At 40.3% G+C, this 27,684-nt stretch overlaps 1 protein-coding gene across 4 annotated transcripts in view; it reads left to right on the top strand.

Annotated features, from left to right (window-relative positions):
* The window catches only part of prkcz (protein kinase C, zeta), a 91,641-nt gene that overhangs the window by 29,346 nt on the left and 34,611 nt on the right, over positions 1-27,684 (top strand). The window contains exons 1-8 of one of the 4 annotated variants that reach the window (XM_061841497.1): positions 3,725-3,778; positions 8,642-8,727; positions 15,163-15,294; positions 17,311-17,401; positions 19,446-19,501; positions 20,027-20,221; positions 23,289-23,386; positions 26,650-26,736. In XM_061841497.1, coding sequence (XP_061697481.1) covers positions 3,742-3,778; positions 8,642-8,727; positions 15,163-15,294; positions 17,311-17,401; positions 19,446-19,501; positions 20,027-20,221; positions 23,289-23,386; positions 26,650-26,736 — 782 coding nt within the window. In that variant the 5' untranslated portion in view covers positions 3,725-3,741. The other 3 variants (XM_061841515.1, XM_061841491.1, XM_061841506.1) reach the window with 3 other exon arrangements.

The raw sequence follows: 27,684 nt of genomic DNA, 5'->3' as shown, positions 1-27,684 counted from the left end.
GAGTTTTTAGCTTCCGCTGTGGTTTCTTGGGATTATAATTGATGTTTTTGGACAACCAGAATTGATCAGTTGAACATAACAAAGTTTCTAGAGTAGAGAGAGAAACAAAGACAAAACAAAAAAAAACACTAATTGTAAACAGGATGAAAAGTAAATCATTACATATTTACAACAATGAAACAGATAGGAGTGTTCCAAGCGGCTATAGTGCGACACTCTGGAAGGGAAGGAGAGGACTACATAGGACAGGAGAGGGACCAGAGAAGAAGCATACAAGACAAGGGTCAATGAACTCGACTGTACTTTATTCCACACATCAAGAAACTAATTCAGATAATTTTTTACGATCTTATGAATACAGCCAAATTCCACCCATTTCTCTTTCAGGGTTGCACAGACGTGCTGGTACATGCTTCTCTTTCCTGTTGATTAGACTATTGTAATGCCCTGCTCTCTGGTCTTCAAAAATAGGCAACCTGTCCTCTACAATCACTGCAGAACTCCCACGCCTGTGCTGATGAAGACCAGAGGGCGGGAGCACATTATACTGGTTTTAAGATCACTGTATTGGCTCTCTGTGAGTTTTAGGATAGTCCATTACATCCATTTTGATGATTTTATTTATTTATTCATTTTTACGAGTTTTTTGTTAACATCTTAACAGTCTTTGGCCCTCAGATCTATCAGATATGCTTTTATCTTATCAGTGCCATGAGGTCTTCTGGCACCTGGCTTTTAGTTAGTCCAATGGCCAGAATACACTATGGACCCCTCCTTTGGAATGGCTAGGAAAAAAAAAAACCTACGGAAAGGCTGCATTCATTCAATATGGCCCGCACATTTGAATTATCCTGGCAAAGGGCATCAGGACCACAGAGACCGTTTTTTTTTTTTTTTTTTAATACAAAGGGGAAATCCAGTCCTTTGCATGAACAGTGTATCCAATAGGTCATGTAATATGTACCCTATTTTGACAATGTGGTGTTAAATCCTCTCTCATTTAATAGTGTTTTGAGAATATTTTTATTGACAATTACGAATTTTCAGGTGCGCTGCCATTTCGCGAGTCACATGATCTACATGACCTGTACCGTGCCGTTCCAAACACTGGATTACACAGGACACCATTTATGACCAGCGCTGATTTCTCTGATTTATCGTCATCTGATGGAGAAATAGCAGTATCGGTTGATCGGGAAGACGGAGGAATACTTCCATACAGATTTGAAGCTGTGGCTGTAATTAATGTTGAATATTCGGATGGTTCTTCGGGTGGAATCACATGGAGTCGGACTACTTGGAGGCCGACGCGCGACATAAGTGCGTAAACAAAGGCCCCTGGGAGCTCTGGGCTGGCATCCGCAGATGGTTCTTCGGACGGGAATGACTTGGAGTCTGACGAGCGAGCTCCAGTGGCCAGCCGCGAACTGAGCTTCCAGGTGGCGGAGGCCATTAGTTCCAGACGCCGAAGCTAGGCCAAAGGCCTCTCCCCTCACCGAAGGCGGGCCACGAGCTCCAGCGGCGGGCCACAAGCCGAGCTTGGCAGAGGCCGTTAGCCCCGGACGCCGAAGCTGGGCTAAAGGCCTCCACCACCACCGAAGCTCGGCTAAAGGCCTCCGCCGCTTGGAAGCTCGGCTCGTCAGTTCTACTCCATTGTCTCCTTCTGGGAGCTCCATGTTCAGATGTGTGTTTCGTCTGACTACCGCAATTTTCCCTGTGACAAAGGGGCTCTGCACAATGTGAAGAGTCCTTCCCGGTCCACCTGGGTCTTGGTGGTCTCTATGGCTGCATCATCATTGGCTGTGGGCTGTCGTACGTCTTGGTGTGGAGGGCTCCCACAGGTTATCTTTCCTCACCTGTGTCCTCAATGCCTTGCCATATTTCTATACTTTCAATCAATATGTGCTCTGCGCATATTTACATGTGGGTGTGGGTGGTCGTGTAGGTGTGTTTTGCATTTATATGCGGTGATGGGAAAGGTGAGATCTTTTAGAATTCTTAGTGTTTTGTTTTTTTCTCTGTAAACCACTTTGTGTTGCATTTTAATATATAAAAAAAAGTGTGTATAAAAAGAAATGTTGTGATACAAAGTAATGGAAAATTATGGGTTCTCAGGATCTGTGTTGTTTTGTGGCTGCTGCTTGGTTCACTGCCATTTAATACAAGGTAGATATTGCGGTGTAAACGAGCAGTGCTGTGGACAAGTTAACACTAATCACACTGTTTTTAACACATGTACACACGTGTTTTATATTAGATGATGAGCTGAAATGGAAAAAGTTGATTCATCCCCTTGGCAACTCCAACAGAGCCAGCCTGATCAATGACACAGATGCACGCACACAGACGCAAGCCCCCCCACCCCCCCACCCCACACACAGTCTATAATCCATTTGCACTTATGCAGCCAATATAAATGAAATGCAGATAAACTAGCTACATGGTACATATTACTGTTATTAAATATTACTTTGTTTGACTTACAATCAACAAACCACAAAAACACAAAATAAAACAAAGGTTTTGACACATACCGAATCTCGATTTGTTTATATAACATCTGTTCAGAAGTCTTGGTGTACAGTAGATTAATCTATTTATTATCTTGCTGTTTGATTTTTAATTTTGTAATGGACTGTCATTTGGCAAAAAAAAAAATTATTAGCAAACTGATTGATAATCAGGCAGTTCCATTGTGACTCAAATGATGAAAATTAATTACGGTATCACACGTTTATCCAGACCCAGTGGGTTGTAATTTGGTTCCCATGCCCGACGATAAAATGGCCGGTAGTTGATAGTCAATCTGCTTCCTGACAACTGTTTCGGTGCACTTTTACCAGTGGAAACTGATGCCATGTATCCTGCTGACGACTCCAAGGGGAAGCAGGTTTAGATTAAAAAGAACCGGACCTAAAATTCACCCTTGGAGCACTCCATTTGTGATATACACACTCTTAAAGCTGTGCAATTGGGCAATTTGTTGAAAGGGGTGTGTTAAAAAAAATAGCAGAGTGGGATTCAATCAGTGAGGTCATCAATTTTGTGAAAAACAAGTGTAAATCACATAGTCCTTATTTAAACTATTCTTTTTTTTTCTTCGTGATTTTTAGAGCATTTTATATGTTTCTTGGGGTGTACGCTGTTTTAATTGTAGATTAATTTCCATTTATTTGTTTAAATGTTTATAAGATGATTTTTCTTCACTTTTAAATGCTGTTAATCATGTAAAGCACATTGCGTTACCTTGTATATGAAATGTGCTATTTAAATAAATTTGCTTTGCTTTGAGGATGGCACAGAACCCCTCCCCCCTCACTCCCCACCCTGACAACCACAGTCACTTGGCCTTCCGGTGCGGTAGCTGGTAGAGAAGGTGGAGAAATTATCATCTGCAATTGACTAGATATTGCACAGTCTCACACGGTATATCCTTTCAAAGAGAAATTCTAACTGGCACGCTGCTGCCTTCCTCTGTCGATAACAGAAAATTGTCCATTTCCGGTCTTTCTTTACCTTCCACCCTACCCCTCCCATATAATTATCATTATCAGGGAGGGGGCCTTGTGCTTGTGAACGAGAGAAACAATTTCTGGAAATGGGTCAAGCCCTTGTAAATGTCCTGTTGTGGAACGTAGTAGTCGTAGTACCACCCCCCTCTCATGCTACAGCTTCTCCCATAAACTACTGTACAAAAATTGCAACAGTCGTCTCCTCTTCTTGAAAACGGCTGGAGAGAAAATGGCAGGACCATTTGCAGTGACCCTCGCGTCTGGAGGTGTAGTATTTTGTTCTCATCCTTTTGTCTGACTTCTTTCGTTCTGTGGCGTTTTTACTCTCTTTCGACAACACTGCTATAAAATAGGTCAATGCGTCCTTTTGCTCCCAAGAAGGTGATGCTGTAATAGCTCAGCTCTTAGTAGGCTTTTCCTTTTCAGTTCTACTCTTGGGATGATGTCAGTAACAAATATGAGCTCTAAAAATAGAAATATATTGTAAAATACACTTTTGAAATTATAGCATGTTCCTTTCTGTCTTCATGAATATATATTCTGGATTTTTTTTTCTTTTTTAAGTTTGAGGAATTTTAATAATGTTCAATAGGTAGGAATACCTTTAGTGCAGCTTCCCTGTCAGGCCTCAAAAAAGAGGAGATGAAAAGGAAAGATTAGGACATCAGCAAAATAACCACCAAGACTGGAGTCCATTAGTAGTGAGTGGCTTGTGGAAAGTAGCTTTTAAATAATTTGTGCGAATGACAAGGACAAAGCCCGATGTGGTTTATCCAGCCAGGTCACCTCATGTTGTTTTAGTGTATGTAATTCAATAGCATGCAAATCCAACAGTATATACTGTAAGTCATACATTAAATATTTGAATGAATTGAGAATAAGATGTTTTTAACAGTATAATACTCTGAACTGGCCCATCTAAGTCAGCAAATGCAGAATCAGAGGCTGTTACAATAGTTCAAAGCCCTGAAATATGTAAAGGGCTGCCAAAATAATAATCACAATTATTGTAATATTTATTTTGATTTTGCTACTTCTCGAGAAGCAATATGTGAAAAATAACAGTTTTCAGTGCAAAATGAATCTTTAAATACAAATAAATGATGGAAAATTCATTTATCCATTTTCTTTACTAGGGCTAACTGAATAAATATCCAATCACGAATTGCAACTTAATGGACACAAATACAGTTAACACATAAGCCATAATTAAAGACTGTAAGCACCGATCTTTCATTTGAAAACTCCCGTCAATATACTGAATTCTCAAGGACGGGTGCGTCACCGTGGTTCTGCTGATTCTTTGGTCAGTCATGCACGGTCACAAATTGGAAAGCACTCGACAGTTGAGTTATTATTTCTGTATTTACATTGTGGTCAGGCCAACCGAAAAAGTCAAGGTAGCCATTATGATTGTTAATACAGTACTGTAATGTCTTACTGTGATACACTAACCCTCCGCCAACACGATGAGAGGGCCAGCTTCCAGATAAAAGCTTCATATATTGTATTACTACATTGAACATCAATACCACATTTGGCATGGTGCCAGTGCTTAATGAGGCCTAAGTTTGCCCCCTGCTGATTAGGTTGTAGACACTACAGTAAATGAAGCACTTTTCAAAGGCAGTAGCTGCATTTTAAATGTAAACATAATTACAGACAATGAGGTTTATTTAATTACAACAGGCAAAATCACAATTAAAATTCTTTTAACTGTGCAGCTCTTGTTGGAAAGCTTACATGTAAGGGTTTGTTGGAACTTCATAGGGGGAAAATGTTTGGATCTTTGTCGAAGTTTCAGTGCTTTATCACAATAAACTGGTATTTTTACCTCACTGTACAATTAAATCGAATACACGGGCTTTGTTAACATATTGCATGTACAAAATTAAACTATCAGAGAGGTGGTGACATTACCATAAGTGATGACCAAAGTTAAGAATTAATATAATCTAAAAGCAACATTTTGTCAGTTTTTTTTGTTAAATTAGGGTGGTTTAATACATGAAGAATATATTAACACTTTACATAGAGTTAAGAGTCACTCAAAATATGCGCTGTGTGGTGACTGGGTAGTGGTGATTGGAGGAGAGATCGTGTTGGGATTGACCAATCACGGTCGTCTTTTTATCTTTGACTTTAATGTAAACCCACTTGATGTATGAAGTATGTGAGAGACATTTGTGGTGATAGTCATTTAGTATCAAACACTGTATTTGTCCCACATCGATGAGCTAATGTTATCTTTAGTCCACGCTTCCATGACATCATTGATGTCAAACATTCCTCCCCCCTCCCCAACCGTCCAAACATTCCTTCTCTCTCCATATCCTGGCTCCTCATTGGAATTTCTGTTGAGATGAACTAGCATGTAAACAGATGAGCCCGAATCATGGACCTTGGAAGTACCAAATGAGATGCACTTTAGCAATCTGTTGTTTGCAATCACGTGCACTGCATGCCGCTGCTGGATAAAAGTAGTGGATTGGTGCATAGAATGAACGCTTCTACTCTATAAATGTGGTCAAATCTGACATTTCGGATCCAGTCTGATCCAACACCCATTTTGTCTCCATGAAGTGATGTCACGGAGGAAGGATTGTCTCATTTCCTCCAAACATTCCTACCTCCTCCTGCCTAGCTCCTCTATCAATATCCTCACTCCTTAATGGAATTCCTGGTGGAAGGCGCTGGCATGTACTGTAAACAGAGGAGGGAGCAGCTTGTCACGGGCCATCAGTGCGGAGGAAGACCCAAATGCAGGACTCCGAGGCAAAGGCATAATGTCCAGTGGGTTTTATTTCAGAAGTAGTGTCCGGACACAGTAAAACAGTGCAAACTCACAAATGCAAGGCAATAAACTGGCAAATGGCAGTGACGAAAACTCCAATTTAAATGTCCATCTAATTACAGTCCCACTGTGAAACAGGTGTGAGCGATGACAGGTGTCACCGCCCAGAGCAGTGGCCTGACTATGCCCTTCTTGGCAGTGGCCAAACCTTGCTCATGACGCAGCGAGTACCTAAGGTAGCTGCGAAATAGAAATGAGAGAGCCCTTTCAGTCTGTCTGTCCACTGATATTGCAGTTTTAGTCAAGTTAATCGAGTCATGTTGTGTTTCCTTTTGTTGATTTGTTCCCTGTTTTTCTTTGTTATGGTAAACCTTGCTTTTCTAGACTTTGCTGATTTAGTATTTTGATTGTATTACATACCTTATTTGCTGTTTTTCATTTAAATGAAATGGAATTAAATACCATGAATGAATGAAAAATGAAATTAAATTCCATTTTGAGACGCCTGCACTCCTGCCTGGCTTCCCTGCACTTGTGTTATACACCTTTTACCACAACATCGTGAAAACCTGCATACTTAGACTTAAGATTTAATAGAGCTCTTGCAATATTTTGTGTTATTCTTAAAGGTCTGCTTCTGCACTTTGGATTTGTTCACATATCCGTTTGTTTTCTTAAAACTATTGTTGGCTATAAATAGTGCAGTGGTTCCTGCACCTGACACAGCCTCAATTCAAGAGTAATATTCAAACTACAATTGCCTTGTAATTGTAAAAAAGCAAGGATACTTTTTTGGGTGCTGATGTTATTAGACAGTGACTTGAAATAATATCCTAATCTCAAAATTTAGGGATATTTGTTTTTTCTGTTTTTATATTTCTGGATTAATTTAAAGTACATAACCTGTACATGTTAATTTTATTTGCTCCTACATCCCACAAACATGCAACATTAATTGGACACTCTAAGTTGCCCATAGGTGTGATTGGGAGTGTGGCTTTTTGACTCGATGTGCCCTGCGATTGGCTGGCAACCAGTTCAGGATATACCCCACCTCCTGCCTGTTGACGGCTTGGATAGGCTCCAGCACTCCTGCGACCCTCATGAGGATAAGCGACTAAGAAAATGGATGGGTAGATGTTAATTCGATATGTTATCTAAAAATCTAAATTTAAGTCAAACTGTCCAAAGAGTCACGAGTTTTTGCACAGTTTGCTTTTTTTTCCCAACAAGTAGCTAAATGGAAAAATTCACAAATGTTTTGTTTTCTTTTAATTTACAAGAATATTCACTTCTATGTCTTTCAGTGACTCTTTCAGTCTCTTTGTGTCTCTGTTGCAACCTGCAGATATCACTCAAAGCTCAGTGGGCACATGCATTTGAGAACGTCGTGTTTGAAGCAGGGGTGGTTGTGTTGATCAATTGTTCAGTGTTTATTTTTCTTAGTCTCATGTTGTCAAAATGTGAATTGTATAATGAACGGGGTTACACCAAGAAATTTATTGGTGATTACATGCCTCGGACACCTGTTGTGAATTTTGACATTCAGCTTCTTGTTAGAGAACAGCAAGTTATTAAAAAAAATGTCAATAAAAGATCAAATACTATTTGGACATCTGCACCTAAAATTTTAAGGGTCAAATAGAGTCCACCTGAAAAGGTAAATGGATTTTATGTTCATCCTGAAATTTCATCTCCAAGCTCAACATACCTAACTTTTTATGAGTCGTGTAAGAGGAAAGGATTACCTGAAGATTCAGGTTTATGATGAAATCTTCACGATTAACTCTATTATCTGTCTTCAGAATCAATTTTTATTGGCCAAGTATGTTGGAGCCACTCTTGTACTACAGCAAACAAGCAGTTATGACAAAATTTAGATTTAAGATATTAAATCACAGGTACGGAGCATGATTGGGCGATGTAAGGGTATAAGTAAAGAGGTGACTAGTAGTGTGACAATTCTCATGCAACAATTGTGCAAATGATGGAGTCATCAAGCATCTAAGTGGCCAGTAGTGATTAATAACAGCTATGCAAATAACGTAGATTGACAAGGCTAAACAAGTACAGGAATAATGGATTTGGGGTTGGAGAATAAATGAAACAAGAAAGTAATACAAGTGACAACTCATGTCTTGTCTGTGATGTGTGTGTGTGTGTGTGTGATGATGGAATAATCTCAACGAATACTGTACTTGGTCTAAAAATCCATTTGGAGGAAGAGCTGCACAAATGTTGCTTGTTCATCACTGTTGTTCGACGTAGCTCAGTCCTCTCATTTTTCCGGGATCTTATTCCTCCTCTTCATCAATCAATGTCTTGCTTCCTCCAGAATCAATCTATCGTCGAGGAGCCAGAAGATGGAGGAAACTCTACCAGGTCAACGGGCACCTCTTCCTGGCCAAGCGCTTTAACACGGCAAGTTGCTTTCCAACTTACATATTATTGACTGTTTTTTTTCTGCATTCACTGAGAACACAGATACAGTACTATGAAAATAGAGCATACACCAGATATGCTGTTAATTACATATTGTAGTTAATTCCAAAGTGTAAATTGCAAAGATCTGAACAATCCGAAAAACATCCCAGGGATCTCTTTTTATGTGCATCTCGCATTTGAGACTCATAAAAATTAGCAGGGATGCATGAAGCATATGGACTCGTGGATTAAGACCTGCAATGAGTGTGTGTTTTAGTGAAGAACTTCCACACCGAGCGAATCAGTAGTATGAATCCTTGGTGCCAGCCAACCAGGAAGAATGCGATGGCTTGTTGTTCCACAGAATGGATACAGGAGATAAAATTTAATTGTTGTGTTATCCACTGCACCACCCACGACACAGAAAGCTGCTGGCAGAACAGTGTTGGCTCCATAGAAGCACACAAGTGGGAAAAAGGAAACGTTCATTGTTTATGACATTCTCTAGCCTGTGAGCTAACAAGCTAGCCCACTAAGGGCTGTAGCTAAAAACTGGTGAAACAGCAGCCGGTTGTTGGTGTGTAATTGCATCGGAGACACTGGGGATGGTGGAGGAGATGCCAGGATAGGTGGACGAATCCTCTTCATCTGACAACAGTGATGTTGAAAAAAAATCCCCAAACACCGTGTGGCTGGCCCAGAACTGATAAAGAGTCCTTAGAATTTACCCAATTTCAACATGTACGCCAGTTGCACATGATTCAAATGTGTTAAAATGACAATTTACCTGGTCTCCATCAAAAAAGCACATTTTAAGAATGTGCAGCCAATGTACATGTTCAAATTAAGTAAATTCAAAGGACTCATTTATCCATCCATCCATTTTCTTCGCCGCTTATCCTCACGACAGTTGCGAGGAGAGCTGGACCCTATCCCTGCTCTCAACGGGCAGGAGGCGGAGTACACCCTGAACTGGTTGCCAGCCAATCACAGGGCACATTCAGACAAATAGCTTCACTCACAATCACACCAAGGGGCAATTTAGAGTGTCCAATTAATGTTGCATGTTTTTGGGATGTGGGAGGAAACCGGAGTGCCCGGAGAAAACCCACACAGACACGGGGAGAACATGCAAACTCCACACAGGCAGGGCCGGGATTGTATTAAAATAACACAATGAGTAATCAAACCGGTCAAAGTTTTTGATTATCCTCTTTGGTATGCTAATGTGCTTCCATTTGAATTCAATAGATTTATTACAAATACCATACACACATTAGGAAGTGAAGAAATGGCTGCAAGCAGGTTGGAACAGTTGGCAGAAGGTGTCTGGTGTGTTATGTGACAGAAGAGTTCCTGATAGGATGAAGGGCAAAACAGTGTTGAGGCCAGCCATGATGTACGGATTAGAGACGGTGGCACTGAAGAAACAACAAGAAGCAGAAGTGGAGGTGGCAGAAATTAAGGTGCTGAGGTTCTCGCTTGGAGTGAACAGGTTGGATAGGATTAGAAATGATCTTATTAGAGGGAGAGCCAAAGTTGGATGTTTTGGAGACAAGGTTCGAGAGAGCAGACTTTGATGGTTTGGGCATGTTCAGAGGCGAGAGAGTGAGTATATTGGTAGAAAGATGGTGAGGATGGAGCTGCCAGGCAAAAGAGCGGGAGGAAGACCAAAGAAATGGTTGATGGATGCTGTGAGGGAAGACATGAGGACTGTGGGTGTTTGAGAGGAAGATGCACGAGATAGGCTTAGATGGAAAAGGATGACACGCTGTGCCGACCCCTAACAGGACAAGCCGAAAGAAAAAGAAGTCCCTATATACATTTAGGCATGAAACTTTATCTCATAGGGCTGATTGTAGCTTACTGTATGAACACATTTGTTCTGAGTGATATAATATGGTATTTACCTTGTGGCGTTATCAGAGTCAGCCACATGTGCTTCCAACACTGAGAGAGCAGTGTCACCCATGATAGTAGCAACTCTCTCCTCGAATGGGGTGAGGCCCTCTGCCTGTTTTGGCCACACTTTAGCAGTGGGCAGCTGTCCTTTTTCACATTCACCTTAATGGATGACCATTTCTTTTTTAGTTCAGCGGGTGTGCGTAAGTAGTGACAGCCGCACACACCCTGTCCCATTTGCTCCTCTTTCGGATGGCACGCCGGAGGACAGCGTGTCAAGGAGGATTTTCTTGCACACATCCATTTCATTGAGTAACTTCGCACTTCCCCCATTTTTTTTCTTCATGACTTGGCATATTTTCCTTTTTTTCTGATAATGCAGGGATCTGGATCTCAGGTGCACGGTTCATTTAAATGTGATTTTGCATATTTAAATGGGGGTGGATAGGCAGGGGTCCGCTATCCCAACATGTGGACTAAATTCTATGTTTATTGGGATCTACAGAGGAAATGTAGACTGGATAATTGGACCTAGATAGCACTGAAAGTATTGTATAAATTGTAGAAATAAAAATCTGCCATCTTGTGGGATCAAGACGGGGAGCTGCACAGAATGGAAAACAACTCCTTGGATTGCAAACCACAAGTAAATTTCAAATCTGTGCCTCCATGTCCTAAGTGGAGAATTCTTAAATTCACATTGGTCAGGAAAGTCCATATTCTTGCCTACAAACATTTCTAGTGAGACAATTTCAAGAACAAATGTAAATTTCAGTTTAAATTTTGCATTCCTTGTATCAAACACCAGGGGACACTAATATTACAAATATCACATCAAAAGGAGGCCAAGGACATGAATAAGCACATACAATTATGCCAAGTAGATGAGTAGATTTTACAATAAAACATCTTACAGCACAGCAACAAACAAAAATGTCAGAAAAAGTAGATACATCAATTATTGTATATACTTACTGCTTTCTCATAGAATATACATTAATTTGTTCTGTCTGTCACTATGCCTCACTAGCCTAAATAGAGGAAGAAAGATACATTCCTCCAACCAATCCATTTTCTTAGACGCTTATCCTCACAAGGTTCACAGGAGTGATACATTATTGGTTGTAAATGTATTTTTTTGATTAATTGACCCCTCCATACAGGGCACTTAACCACGCCTCCTGAAGTGACGTCACGCCACGTGCGCTGACGTAAGACAAACAGTAAAAATGGCAAATACAATACAATACATTCTGAACTGAGACAGACTCCATGCTTCTGATTTCATTCAAATCAACGATATATTATAGATTCTAAATTCAATACATTCTTAACTGAGAGAGACGCCATGCTTCTGATTTCATTCAATCATTCACACGTAGCAATGTTATGCTAGGGGAGAACGTCTCATTCATTTATACGAGACGTGAATTAAAAATCAAATTTAGGGCATATCTTCTTGCAAACACAGTCTGGTTAAGCTTCGGCCGCGAGCCAGCAAGAAAGCGACACGTTTGTGCAGTCCGATCGTCGCTAAATATCGCTCAACAAAGAATATGTGTGTCAATCGTTCACACGTAGCGGTGTTATGCTAGCGGAGAACGTCTCATTCATTTATACGAGACGTGTATTAAAAATCTAATTTAGGGCATATCTTTGTGCAAACAAAGTCTGGTTAAGCTTCGGCCGCGAGCCAGCAACAAATCAATATGTTTGTGCAGTCCGATCATCGATAAATATCGCTCAACAAAGAATAAGTGTGTCAATCGTTCACACGTAGCGGTGTTATGCTAGCGGAGAACGTCTCATTCATTTATACGAGATGTGTATTAAAAATCAAATTTAGGGCATATCTTCGTGCAAACACAGTCTGGTTAACTTTCGTCCGTGAGCCAGCAAGAAAGCGACACGTTTGTGCAGTCCGATCATCGCTCAACAAAGAATAAGTGTGTCAATCGTTCACACGTAGCGGTGTTATGCTAGCGGAGAACGTCTCATTCATTTATACGAGACGTGTATTAAAAATCAAATTTAGGGCATATCTTCGTGCAAACACAGTCTGGTTAAGCTTCGGACACGAGCCAGCAAGAAATCAATACGTTTGTGCAGTCCGATCATCGCTAAATATCGCTCAACAAAGAATTAGTGTGTCAATCGTTCACACGCAGCAGTGTTATGCTAGAGACATGTATTGAAAATCAAATATAGGGCATACCTTCGCGCAACCATATGTGTTCCAGTTGATATTAGAGGGATTTAGTTGATGATGGGGTCTTCCACAAAGTTTGATCCATCGAAGACATTTTTCGTACTGGGTCTTCGGTTTTGGAAAGGGTACGAATCGAACTCCACCAACTAGCCTGTCGTCACTATTACAAAGTCAGTGACTACACCTCTTAACCATATTTTTTGTGAAATAACCCAAATGCGTGATAAAACGCTAACTAAACCTATACTGGACCATGCAATGTTGTCTGAGAAAATGGCGGGAGCAAAAACGGGCTTTGGTTTATGCAGATCTCTGGCCTCTGATTGGTCAGTGGCGCAGATTGCGCAAAATCCACGGAGGGGTCAATTAAGGAAACAAGTATATACAATCATTGAACAGGTCATTTTTGTGATCGGATCGGTGATCGGTTATCGTATATTTTAAGATCGGTTATTGGCTCCAAAAATCCTGATCGTGTAAAGCAGGGGTGCCCACACTTTTTTACCCCAAGATCTACTTTTCAAGCAGCCAGGCTCTTGTAAGCTACCGATGAAGGGGGGGAAGATGATGATGCTCCCAAACCGTTTTAAGGTTCATGTTATCTTGCCGCCTATATTTAAAATACAGAATTAGCTTTTTGTGCACTGTATTGTCTGTGCTTTCATCCTGGATCAGGCTGTGCCAAGGTGGAATTTGAAAATTACACACCATCTCATCATACACTTCTACTTTGGCTTGAGACCAGACCTTTTCCACTCGGAAAAGAGAAAATCTCGTCCAGTTTAACCACTTTTTCTTCGATTATTCACATACTACGACAGTCATTACATCTTAAAACAACAGCATTTCTTTTTTTAACTTTCTCCATTAATATCGAAAGTAAACATAAGCAGCATGTGTAGCTAATCTTTGCTGTATGTTGCCCAGACTGTGTTGCGAACTAAAGCAGCGGTGGTGGACGCTGTCTTTATAAAACACATTGATGGGCTGCGTAAGTACTGTAACATTTGTAATTATGAGTGTACGTCTTTAAGAGCGGGAAGGTGGGGTAAGGTAAACAAGGAAAAAGAGATTATGGCGGGGCAGCAGTCGTTGTTAGAGAAAGTTTATTTGTGTGCTGCCTAAAAGAAACCCGTGGCTTCTCATTTTTTTACAGTACGTATGTCACTCGTGTCATTGGATGAAGCAACCAGTCATCCCTCACTCATTGAATCACATTGCAAAATGCCTTAAACGGAATAGCTGTATGTTATACTTTCAATTTGCATTGGATTTTTTTTTTTGCGTACGAAACGCAGAATATCTGCAAAGAGACTGCATCAGCAGTGCACAATTGCACACGCGCACAGTTTAGAAGGGAACATTGGCTGACGTCTTTTTTTTTGTTTTTGGGCACGCCGTCCCGCGATCAACCAAGACTGCCAGGCGATCGACTGGTCGATGCATTAAGCAGCCCTGGTGTAAAGCCTACTAGTTTCGTCCCAGATCCCAAAAACATGCGTGGTAGGTGAAATGAAGACTCGAAATTGCGCATAATTGTGAATGTGAGGGAAAATGATTTTGTCTATATGTGCCTTGCAATTGCCTGGTGACCATTTAAGGGTGTACCCTGCTTCTTGCCGAAAGATAGCTGGGATGGGCTCCAGCGCGTCCGCGACTTTGAGCCTATCCCAGCTATCTTTGTACGTGATGTGGAGTACACCCTGAACTGTTTGCCAGCCAATCGCAGGGCACATACTGTAAAAATTCCAGCCATTCACACTCACATTAACATTAACATTAACAGACAATCTTAAGCATTCAATTAATCTCCCGTGTATGTGTTTGGGAAGTGGAAGAAAACTAGAGTACCTGGAGAAAACCCACACTGGCACGAGGCAAACATCCAAACTCCGTAACTGCTAGTCAGGATTTTAACCTGGGTCCTCAAAAGTGTGAGGCAGATGTTTAAACCATTCAGGTACTGTGCCACCACGCGTATTACTTTATTATTTGTTTTGTACTTGATAATTACATATACTATGACAATAATACTACAAATGTTTGGCTACTGTGTCTTTTGTAGTGAAAGGAAAGGAAATTACATCTACTAGAATCTTCTTTTCCTTTCGGCTTGTCCCGTTAGGGGTCGCCACAGCATGTCATCTTTTTCCATCTAAGCCCATCTCGTGCACCCTCTTCTCTAACACCCACTGTCCTCATGTCCTCCCTCACAACATCCAATAATAGTACAAATAAATGTTTGGTGGAATTTTTGTTGTAGATTAGATAGATGATTTACTGTATTTGTAATTGTATCTTGTCCTGTATCTAACCCACAGAAAGCCTACTGTGGCCTCTGCAGTGAAAGGATATGGGGGCTTGGCGGGCAAGGCTACAAGTGTATCAAGTGCAAGCTGCTGGTCCATAAGCGCTGTCACAGACTCATCCCCCAGACCTGCCAAAGGCTTATGGTGAGTCAATTGTTGATTTCAGGTTTGGCCATGACCACTGTCCTATTCAGGGAACGTTCTCCTTCTGTTTCATAACTGCTCGCAGTGAAAGTTTTATGTATTGATACTGTATGTGCGAGACATTGAAAGCAAATAATCCATCAGTCCATCTATCCTTTTTTTGTACCACATATCCTCACTAGGGTTGGGTGGTGAGCTAGTGCCCATGCCTGACATTTGACAAGAGGCGGGACACAGCAGGAACTGGTCGCAGGGCACATGTAGACAACCATTCACACTCACATTCACTGCAGGCAATTTAGATGTGGAGCAGTTATAAAAAACTGTGGTCATACAACTAAATATTAGTCATATTTAACACACGCCTTTCAACAAATTGCCCAATTACACAGCCTTCAGAGTGTGTATATCATAAATGCTGAGTATTGTTTTTTTTCTGAGAATTGACTGCACCTACTGGTAGTAACTTGTTTGACATGTAGCAATTAAAAATGTGGATTAATCTGGTCAATCACATTGGATTGTAAATGAAAACCTCACCTCGAATAAGTATTTTATTGTCAATGATATTTAAACCCACATTTAAATGGTTCCAGACATTAGATTCAGTCGTAATACATCTATGCATCCATCCATTTTCTTCACCGCTTATCCTCACTGATTCCCAGGAACTTGCAGGGGGTGGCATTGGGTCTCTGCGGCCTCTATCGGGTGGCCAGTTTTCAGGGCACCTGGGTGGTACCGGTGGAACGCCCTGGGTCACTCAATGTGGTAAATGTCGGTCGATCAGGCTGTTCTCGGGTGGATCCCTGGCCCTGACCTCACCTATTGATTTGGGTCCTTCGCCCCCACAGTGCAGGCACATCAATTACAAGATACTTCTGACAGTCATTGTCAAAGCATTTGCTCGTTTACGCAGACTTATGTCCCATGTGTCCCAAGGACTTATTCGCTGGGCGTGGGGCCACTCACTCGTTGTGACAAATAACTTGTGACTCTGCAAATTTCTTGGGTATCCCCTCACTCACACTCTGGTCTAATAGACTTTTACAATTTACTTAGTCAATCCCACCACACGTTTATAACAAATTCAGTTCTTCACAACCCTTGTCGTGTCCCTCATTGTCCTTTCTTTCCCTTACATGGTGTAGCTCTCCTGTCCCGCACAACACTCATATCTAATGTGTCATTGTCCTATGTCTATAATTTACTGTATGTGTCACTGTTCTATGTCTATAATGTACTGTTCTCATCTAGTTTACAGTTTGCGGTTTGTCTTTGTTGTCTTCTTTCCTCATTCCACTCCAGACACCTTGTTCTATTCGACTGTGATTCTCAATAAAAAGGCATTATGATATTGAGAAACCACACCGGCATCTTAAAAACTCCACGATGACACACCAAAACTATTCTGGCATAAAAGGAATAGAAATCCTCCTCTCTGATCTAAGGGCCAAACAGGAACCAAAAAAATGAAAATCTCTTGGTAGACACTCTATTTCTCAGTTGTTTTTTTTTTTTTTTTTTTACAAATGAAAAGTGAAAAGTGAGTACAGTGTAGTCCACCTTTCGCCTGACGCTACCTGGGATAGGTTCCAACACTCCTGCGACCTTTGTGGGGATAAGCGGCTTGGAAAATGGACATGGACAAAGACATTCTGTTCCCAATGCTCCTAGACCAAGCACAGATTTCAGACTGTACTTTTGAAGGAAATCTTGACTAGATCAATGCCATTGTGTTTGCTGTAACACTAATCTTTTCTTCACTGTTTGATGTCTTTCTTTTCTCTCTCAATTAATTATTTTTCTGTGACTGAGTAAAGGGAAGATTCAGTAATTAAAACAAACTATCTCCTAATATCATAAATTCCTTTCTTGTTGCCTTTGCGTCCTCAACATTCTTAAAAATACAATCATACAGCAGCAGTTTAAAAATATGGGTGGGCATTTAGGTATTGTACATATTTAGAGGACATTGTTGCGCCTTATCTCATCAAAGTTTTTCTTTTTGCTCAGGATCCAGCCATGCCATCACAGGAGCCCCCTTCAGATGTAAAGAGTGAAGAAGTGGACCTTCCACTAGATGATGAAGAAGATCGAGATGGAAGTAAGATGCTTATAAATGAAACTGCTTCCATAACTTATTAATGTTGTTTTCAACAAGCAGTTTTTAATCCATGCAAAGTATTTGGGCAGTTTCATAAAAGAAAAGAGTGTCATGATTGAAGATATAGTGCATACCGTACCAAGGATTTAGAATGAAAATTCAGAACACAGTGGCCTAATGGGTTAATGTCTAGTTGGGTGAGGGTGGTGGGTGGGGGGGGTGGTGTTGCTGTTATATGGGAGCCCCTGTGAGTTGACCTAGTTCAGTGTATGCTCTGGCTCTCTGGACTCCACCTCCCTCCCCTTGACTGAAAACAATATTTCTTTTCTCTGCACTTTATTGTACGAGGGTCCTCGGGTTACGATTCCTTCACATATTCGTGATTGTGTACAATGAGCCAGTTTACAGTGTGGCTTAAAAAAAGCGTCATGCAGCACAATAAGGCATGCTCAGTTAATCTCGTACTTACTGTTTTTCATTTGATTGTTTTTATATTTGCCCTATCACAAAAAGGGCTTGCCTTAGATATATTTACATACGAATTCCGTGCCGTTAAAAAGTATTGGCCCACTTTCGGAATTCTTAGATTTTTGCTTAGTTTCCTCACTTTAATGTTTAGGATCATCAAATAAATGTACATTTCAAACAAACATAACCCAGAGGAACTTCGAATTGCTTTTAAATTGTGATTTCATTTTGTAAGGAAAAAATATATTCAAAAAGCCTCTTGTCACTGTGTCGAAAAGTAATCACCACGTTGTTAAATCATGAGGTAATTGTGGCTAATCTCAATTTTCAGTTGATTTTCACTAATCACCAGAGCTGTGGACTGAGACTGATGTTGTGAATTTGATGTGACACAACTTGACTATATATTACAAGACTTACGTAGGAGAGCACATCCCTAGAGTTAGGAGAGCCTGCCTCATAGAACCCAGATGCTACTTCCTCATGGTGTCAGTAGAATTGAGGTCTTCAATGTATTTTCTCCACTTGGTCACAATATCCCGAGTTGAGGTCCGCAGTGACCAATCCCCACTACGCACATTGTTGATGATGCACTGCTTCCCCCTACTGAGATGCTGGATGGTGGACCAGAATTTCCTTGAAGCCGCCCAGAAGTTGGTCTCCATTTACATCACCGACTCCACCCATTTCGGACTTTTTGCCTCAGCGACCACCAAAATCTGCATTCCGCTTGGCCCGCCAGTATCCACCAGCTGATTAGTTAGTAGCCACAATTAACTTGTGATTTAACAAGGGAGGTAATTACTTTTCACATGGGGCCAGGTAAAATAGATTTTTTTTCCCATAAAAAAATGAAACCATTTTAAAACGGCATTTTAAGTCCACGGGTTATATTTATCTGATATTTTCCTTTGTTTGTTTGATCGGAAACATTAAAGTGAAGAAACTATAAAAACATAAATATAGTCATTCATTTTCAGAGCCGCTTATCCTCACGAGGGTCATGAGGAGTGCTGGAGCCTATCACAGCTGTCAGTGGGCAGGAGGCGGGTTCCACCCTGAATTGGATGCCAGCCAATCACAGGGCACACGGAGACAAACGGCTGCACTCACAATCACACCTCGAGGCAATTTAGAACTTCCAATTAATGTCGCATATTTTTGGATGTGGGAGGAAATCAGGGTGCCTGGAGAAAACCCACGCAGCCACGGGGAGAACATGCAAACTCCACACAGCCAGGGCTGGGATTTAAACTCCGGTCCTCAAACTGCAAGGCCATCACCCTAACTAGCTGTGGGACCGTGTCACCCGCATAAATATATATACAACATAAATTTGAAAAGTGGGTCAATCCAGTACTTTTTCATGGCGCTGTATGTATTGTAATTGACTTATGTACTGTGTTAGCGTAGATTAGTGATAGATGTTGTTGCAAAGTGACTTGGAATTGGGTTACCTCGCCAATGTTGATGCAGAACCCAGTCCTGAACTAAGGACTCCCTTTGTCAATCCAGCCATTTTCACATATAATCATATGCAGAAAAACATTTTTCAAGTGTGTAATTGTCATTGCAGGACCGTATTTACCACACAACTGTACAGTGGACAAAATAGAAGGCACAGATGTGGAGGTAAGAAGGAGTTGCTATGATCGTTGTTTGTTTGTTTGTTTTTTCAAATTTCTCTCTAAAATTATTGAAACAATGAGCTAAATTTCTTTTTTATTTTGGACTGAAGACGTTTGGTGTTGAAATGAGGAGAGATTTAAACCCTATGCATATTGTGTACCTTTTACCTGCTAAAAAGGAGACAAATACAGTAACAAGCGACTGTCTCCAAGTTGTGTATCAGATCCAGATGTAAAGTAAGTAATTGGGAATAAAAGTGGTTCTGTTTTCCTTTGTTCTCATTTTCATCTTTTGACATCAATTCCAAATATTTTAAGTCACAAGAAAAAAAAAACCTCACCTCACTGTTCCAATACATTTGCAGGATAGTGGATGCACCATTTGATGTACAGCAACAGCAATCGTTTTAACACATGTAACTTTTGTTTGTGTATCCATCTTAAACAGAGGCAACAAATATACAAATAGAAACTACGTGCAATGTATAGTGAAAATATGCAAACACTTGACCCTTCTACTTCACCCAAGGACATCAAATCTGTGGTGGATGGAATCGATGGTATCAAGCTGTCCCAAGGCTTTGTTCTGGGGTTAGCAGACTTCGACCTGATCCGAGTTATTGGTCGCGGCAGTTATGCTAAGGTGCTGCTGGTCCGTTTAAAGAAGAACGACCAGGTTTATGCCATGAAGGTGGTGAAGAAGGAGCTGGTTCATGATGATGAGGTGAGGTCACACGACTGGGTCAGAGCAAATTTATCCCTACATCAATCCAGATATTACATTCAATCAATTTGTTTTACTACTTGTATTTTGTCATCATCATAGTAACCTTTCATCAACATTATTTGGTGGTTTGGAAAAGAGTGATCATTTAGAGTCCACATTTTAAAAACTATTCTCTACACAGTTTTTGTCATAGTAGTGACAGCACTAAACTATTTGCAGTACATAATATTTATCCCGTGTGGTCACAACCTCATGGAACCTTGCATGCTAACACCAAAGATATAATTAAACAAGAAAATAAAAAAAATAATGAAAAATTTGCATGCTGTGGATTTTATAGCTCTCTGTTCCTCTGAGCCTTATTGGAATATTTTTTATGTATCTGATGCACAAATATTTAATTTAACAAATATTTTGAAAAATTAAATGCCTCAACAGGTCTGATTACCCAGGTTTGAATCCGGTTTAGGATTTGCGTGTTCTCCTCGTGCCTACGTGGGTTTTCTCCGGCTACTCCAGTTTCAACCCACATCCTAAAAACATGCATGGTAGGTTAATTGAAGACTCTAAATTGCCCGTAGGTGTGAATGTGAGTGTCAATGGTGTTTTTTTTTATGTGCTATGCAAGTTGAGGGCGCACCCCGCCTCCTGCCAGAAGATAGCTGAGGTAGACTCCAGCGGTCCTGCGACCCACGTGAGGATAAATGGAACAGAAAATGAGTGAATCAATCGATGAATGAACATTTTAAATAATAGGAGTATTATAGGCATTCCTTATATAGGTGCAATGTGGTCATTAGTAAAGTTTTGAGGTGTTAATTGGTGTTTGTTTGAACTGACATATCTTTACGGACATTATAGCTCATCACGTCTATCCTTAAACAGACATAGCATGTTGAGCCAGTTATGAATCTTCATCTAAAATTAACCTGATGCTAAAATAAAAAAATCACTTTAAAGATAACGCATCACTTGACCAGTGTTTTTGTCCCTTGAGAAAATACAGATGTTGCATGGTTAAAATATGCACGTTAAATTGTGTATATTTTATCTGCTCATCAAACATAAATGTTCACAGATGCATCTGAAACGTTCTTTTTATCTTTGTATTTGGTACAGACTGTCAGATGGACAGATCACTGATGGTGGAGTGGTACACTTGCCTGACTTTGGTATGGGAAGCGTGGGTTCAGTTTCTATTCAGGGATGGTGTGAATGTGAATGCAAATGGTTGTCTGTGTCTGTTTGGGCCCTCTGACTGACTGTCCCGAGGTTAGCTGGGATAGGCTCCAGCGCCCTGCGACCCTAATCAGGATAACCGTTGTTGAAAACAGATGTCTGGATTTTGAATACACTTTTGTATCATATTGTACAAAGCCACTAGATGGCGGTGTAGGTCATTTAATGATCCCTCCAGAACTGGGGAATTGAACAGCAAGGTTTCCCCAGACTTGTTCCAGCCAAGACTCTTTAAATGTAGTTACCAAACTTTCAATACGTACGTGTAATGCAACTACAGCAATACATGTATAAAATAATAAGAAAGAGCACAACAGATGTTAATTTATTATCATGGATTTTAAATAAATCTTTGGCCAAGAAAATGTTCCGTTACCATCTATCAAATATCCTAGGGGGAAAAAAAATAGATGCAGAAATTTGTTTTTAATGTGCTAGATTTTATTCTACGGTCTGAATTTTGTGATTTACTGTGATTTTAATTTTACTTGACAATTAAGACAACTAAGGGTTTTTTCAATAAATAACGTGAATTGAAGTAAATGTCTGCCCCTTGGCTTGATTGTACATCTTTCTATTTATGTATTTATTAACAGCCCGATACATCCACATTAGTTTAATTATTAATCTCTGCAGGACTGTAATGCCTGGCATCAAAGTGGGTGTGCGTTGCACAAAATTGACCACAAAGTACAAAAGAAGAGACAAGTACCAATCGGGGATATGTTTCTGTAGTGTAATGAGCATAATTATAAATTCCTCAATTACTTGGGGATTGACTAGGAATTTGGGATCATAAGCACAGTATAGGTTGTCTGTTGTGCCATAAATGAACCACATCGTGTCAGTTTCTTGTAATTCAGAGACACTGTTATTGCTCATATCAAATATTAACATCATCAGATGACTGAATGTTAAAAAGAAACATAAATTATTATAAAGCAAGCGAAAACACACAGATTTCTATAGCTAACTTTAAATAAATGTGGCCTTTCTGAATAAAACATGGAATATGGAATCATTATATCAGACAAACTTTACTGCAGTCATCTGCATCACAGTTCTGAGGACGGGCTCAATCCCGGCCCGGCCTTTGTAGAGTTTGCATGTTCTCCTCGTGCCTGCGTGGGTTTTCTTCAGATACTCCAGTTTCCTCCCACATGTCAAAAACATGCGTAGTAGGTTAAATTGCCCGTGGGTGTGGATGTGAGTGAGAATGTTTTTTTGTTTCTATGTGCCCTGTGATTGGCTGCCAACCAATTCAGGGTGTACCATGCCTCCTGCCCAAAGATAGCTGGGATAGGCTGCAGCACTCCCATGACCCTTGTGAGGATAAGCGGTTCAGAAATTGGAGGGATGCATATTTTTATTCTGTATTCATGATGAATCAAAAACTAAGCAGGAAATAGAAATAAACTATTCTGGCTAATCATAAAAACTTCATTAACCATGCAAGCTATTGCCAAGCATAATTTTAACATACTTTACTGTAGATACAAGAATAAAAAATAATTAAAATGTAAAGATTTTAAATGACAGTCAGCCAACAGGCATGATGATTTAAAGGCGGAGTCTTACTCTTTTCAACATGAGTAATTTAAGTTGTCTGGATAACTTGTTTGTCGAATCTTGAAACGTGCAGCCTTTACAAGGTTCCACGGTTACTAGTCATAGTAATCCAATTATTTTCACACAAATCCATCTGTATATTGACAACTCATCAATTTGAATGATTATTCAAAGCACAATTACGTCATCATTCAGTGATGACTGATTTAGAAAGTGTATTGACACTGTATTGATCCTTTATTTGTAAACTCTCCAGGATATTGACTGGGTGCAGACAGAGAAGCATGTGTTTGAGCAAGCCTCCACAAATCCGTTCTTAGTGGGCCTCCACTCCTGTTTCCAGACGGATAGTCGGTAAGAAGAACCGACACCTATTACAAACCCAGTTCCAATGAAGTTGGGACGTTGTGTTGAACAAATAAAAACAGATTACAAAGGTTTGAAAATTCTGTTCAAAGTACATTTAATTGATTACATGACAAAGATGAATATATTTAATGTTTAAACTGATCAACTTCGTTTTAAGCAAATCATTAACGTTGAATTTTATGGCTGCAACACATAGCAAAAATGACTGAGAAAGTTGAGGAATGGTCATCAAACACGTTTAGAACATCCCAAATGTGAACAGGCTACTTGGAAACAGGTGAGTGCCATGATTGGGTGGAAAAGGAGCTTTCCTGAATTGCTCAGTCATTCAGAAGTAAAGAATGGGTGAGGTTCACTTCTTTCTGGACAAGTGCATGAGAAACTCTTCGAACAGTTTTTTTTTCAATTCAAACCATTTTCCTCAATCTAAAATTGCAAGGAATTTCACGATTTCATCAATTATGGCTCAAAATATCATCAGAAGATTCCAAGAATCTGGAGAGATTACTGTATGTAAGCGGCAAGGCCGCAAACAAACATTGAATGCTTCGATCCCTCAGACGTCACTCCCATCAAAAACCGACATCAATGTGAATGAGAAATGGGAATTGGAGCAATGGGATTTGTGGACTTCTTGTCCTCTGGGGCCACATAGGAAAAGAACCATCCTAACTGTTTGGGACGTAAAGTTCAAAAGACAGCCTCTGTGATGCGATGACGCTCTGTTATTGCCAGCGGCATGGATAACTTTTTAGCCACATTTAACACTGAAAGGTACGGACAGGTTTTGGAGAAACATATGGTGCCATCCAAGCAACGCCCCTGCTTATTTCATCAAGAAATTGCCAAACCATATTCGGCAAGTGTTACAATAGCATGGCTTCATAGAAAAAAGAGTGTGGATACTTGACTGGCCTGCCTGCAGTTCAGACCTGTCTCGCATTGAAAATGTGTGGCACGTTATGAAGCATAAAATACGACAACAGAGACGCCATATTGTTGAACTACTGAAGGTGTACATCAAACAAAAATTAAACAATTCCACCTACAAAGTTTCAACAATTAATGTCATTAGTTACCAATCATTTATTGAATGTTGTTAAAAGACAAGGTGAAGTAACAGTGGTAAACATGACCCTGTCCCAGCTTTTTTGGTACGCGTTAGAGCCACGAAAGTCTGTTAATGATTATTTGCTATTTGCTTACATACTGTGTCTTGTCATTGTAGTGTATCCAATTAAAAATAGGCTGAATATGATTTGCAAATCATTGTATTCTGTTATTTAGCACAATGTCCCAACTTCATTGGAATGGGGTTTGTGCAAACTTACCCTTGTTTATACAGCAATGTTTTTTCACTCACCGCTTGGATTAACAGTTCACAAAGTGTCGCCCTGAAGATAATGGTCATGTACCTTTATTTCTCCATGATTCACAAAACATACAAATTATTGATATTGATGATTGTAGCCAGTAAGCCTAGTGAAGAGAGTGTACTAACAGTGCTAACACACGGTTGAAGCCAGAAGTTTTCATTTTTGGTCTCACTGTCTGGAGCCAAATCAGACTAAACCTCTCTTGTTCCAGGTCAGTCAAAGTCACCAAAATTAATTAACTTTGTTGTATTTGTTGCCACAATAATGGGAGAAATAATTTCTTGGAGTGTTTTATATTATGATTATTATACAGTTACATATATTTCCTTAGTATCGAGTACCATTTTCTTTGCACTGCATGACTTGGCTCAAACGTTTTGGGTAACCTTCTACAAGCTTCTGACAGTACTCTGCTGGAATCCTGGCCCATTCCTCCTGACAGAACTGGTGTAACTGGGTCATGTTTGTCAGTTGCCTAGCTCGCGCACGCCTGTTCAGATTTGCTCACAAATTTTCCACGAGATTCAGATCAAGGCTTTGTGATGGCCACTCCAACACTTTGACTTTGTTATCCTCAATCCACTTTTTAACCATTTTGGCAGTGTGCTAAGGGGCATTGTCCATTTGGAAGATTCACTCGTGCCCAAGTTTTAGCTTCCTGGCAGATATCTTGAGATGTTGCCTTGATATTTCCATGTCATGCTCTTTCTTAATGATGGTGTCTATTTTATGAAGAGCTCCACTTCCTCCTGCAGCAAAACAGCCCTATAACATGACGCTGCCACCTCCATGCTTCACAGTTGGGGTGGTGTTCTCAGGTCTACAAGCTTCACACTTGGACAAACTGCTCCAGTTTATTTACATCAGACCACAGGACATGTTTTCAGATGTTAAGAACTTTATCTTGGTGTCTTTTTGCAAACTGTAATCTAGCTTTTTAATGTTTCTTTAAGAGTAAAGCCTTCATTGTTGGTGAGTGGTCTTTCGGCCCACGTCAGTGCGAGACTCGCTTCACTGTGGATAATAACACTTTTTTTACCACCTTCATCCAGCATCTTCACAAGGTCGTTAGCTTTTGTTCTGGGGTTGATTTGCAAATTTCAGACTAAGACACGTTCATCTCTGAGCCCCTCTTCTTCCTGAGATGTGATGGGTGGACATTCCCACGATGTTTATACTTGCATATAATTGTTTGAACAGATGAACGTGGCACTTTCAAGCATCAGGAAATTGCACCCAAGGACGAGCCAGACTTCTAGAGCTCCATGATTCTTTCTCTGATTTCCTGTCCGGTTTCTTTTGATTTTCCCATGATTTCAAACAAGGAAGTGTTTAAGGTGTAGTCTTAAATATATCCCCAGCCGTGCCGTCAATAAACTCACATGTTGTCTGTTAACCTGTCAGGAGATTCCAAAGACATGACCTCATTACCTGGGCTTCCCCTGGTTCTTTAAAGTCATAGAACTGTACTTTTTGTGCATGGAGAGTTTTGATCCCGAAGAAAATAATCTCTAAGAATTTCTCTCTGTCATTGTGGCATTTAACAAAATTAAATATTTTTGGTGATCCTGGCTGACCTGAAACAGATTTTTTTTTCTGGTTTGTCATTAGACTGTTAGACAAAAAATGAATAGTTTTTGCACAGTGTATGGCTTATGGAGGAAATGTCGACTTGATGAATGTCTATTTATCTGAAAATGAACATGTTCAAATTTAATTTTGATCAAGTCATTAATTGGTCTATTGCATGCGCGGTTGTTTGTGACATTACAAGCAAGGCCTGTGATCAAGTGCAAGATCTTTTTTAAAAACACTAATTGCTTTTCAATAGGTATTTAGCCTTCCCCAGTAACTGTCCTTTTAATTTTCTAGGTTATTTCTTGTGATTGAATATGTGAATGGTGGGGACTTGATGTTTCATATGCAACGGCAAAGAAAGCTCCCTGAAGAGCATGCACGGTAAGGATAAAGATTTTGTGAACTCAGTTTGCATCATCAAGCTTTACTAATCCTACTAGTCCTTGTCCAATGCTTTTTTTATGTACTGTGGTTCTAAGAAGTTTATTACCCACCTGGGCAGCACGGTGGATCAGCTTGTAAAGCGTAGGCCTCACAGTTCTGAGGACCCGGGTTTAATCCCGGTTCTCCCTGTGTGGACTTTGCACGTTCTCCCCGTGCTTGCGTGGGTTTCCTCCGGGCACTCCGCTTTCCTCCCACATTCCAAAAACATGCAACATTAATTGAACACTCTAAGTTACCCCTAGGTGTGATTGTGAGTGAAGCTGTTTGTCTTAATGTGCCCTGTGATTGGCTGCCAACCAGTTCAGGGTGTACCCCGCCTCCTCCCCGTTGACAGCTGGGATAGGCTCCAGCACTCCCCGCAACCCTCGTGAGGATAAGCGGCGAAGAAAATGGATGGATAGATATTACCCACCTCTGGACTCTGCTAAATTCTTATGCACAATTTAGGTGAAAAAAACAACAGCAACTTTTGAATAATGTGGTTGCAAGTGGGCAAATGTTTTATGTAATAGGTGTGTCAAAATATATTGGATATTGGATAGCAATATTTTCCTCGCAAAAACTACCCCCAGAAATTCCAACGATATATCGTAGCCTTCTCTAGGACAGCCCAAATCTTTTCATTGGGATTCAAAATTTTAACTGTCTAACTCAGATCCTCAAATGTCCTTGTTCTAAAATGACTGATATTCGGAACTCTTTCTGTTTTTCTGCAAAAGGCCCATGGCTGCCTCATTTGTCCTGCTTGAGGTGTTCTCTTGCCCTTACTTATGAGCACCTGAGCAGTAGTCAGGTATCAAACTACAAAGTAAAATCCCTCCAACAAGTTAAAATTTTACAGATTAGTCTACATCAGGCATCTCAGGACTCGGATAAACGTGATCC

This window comes from Syngnathoides biaculeatus, chromosome 2, assembly GCF_019802595.1.
Source record: "Syngnathoides biaculeatus isolate LvHL_M chromosome 2, ASM1980259v1, whole genome shotgun sequence".
Classification (NCBI taxonomy): domain Eukaryota; kingdom Metazoa; phylum Chordata; class Actinopteri; order Syngnathiformes; family Syngnathidae; genus Syngnathoides; species Syngnathoides biaculeatus.
The sequence above is the reverse complement of the archived record's forward strand: the minus strand, read 5'-3'. Positions and strand labels throughout refer to the sequence as shown.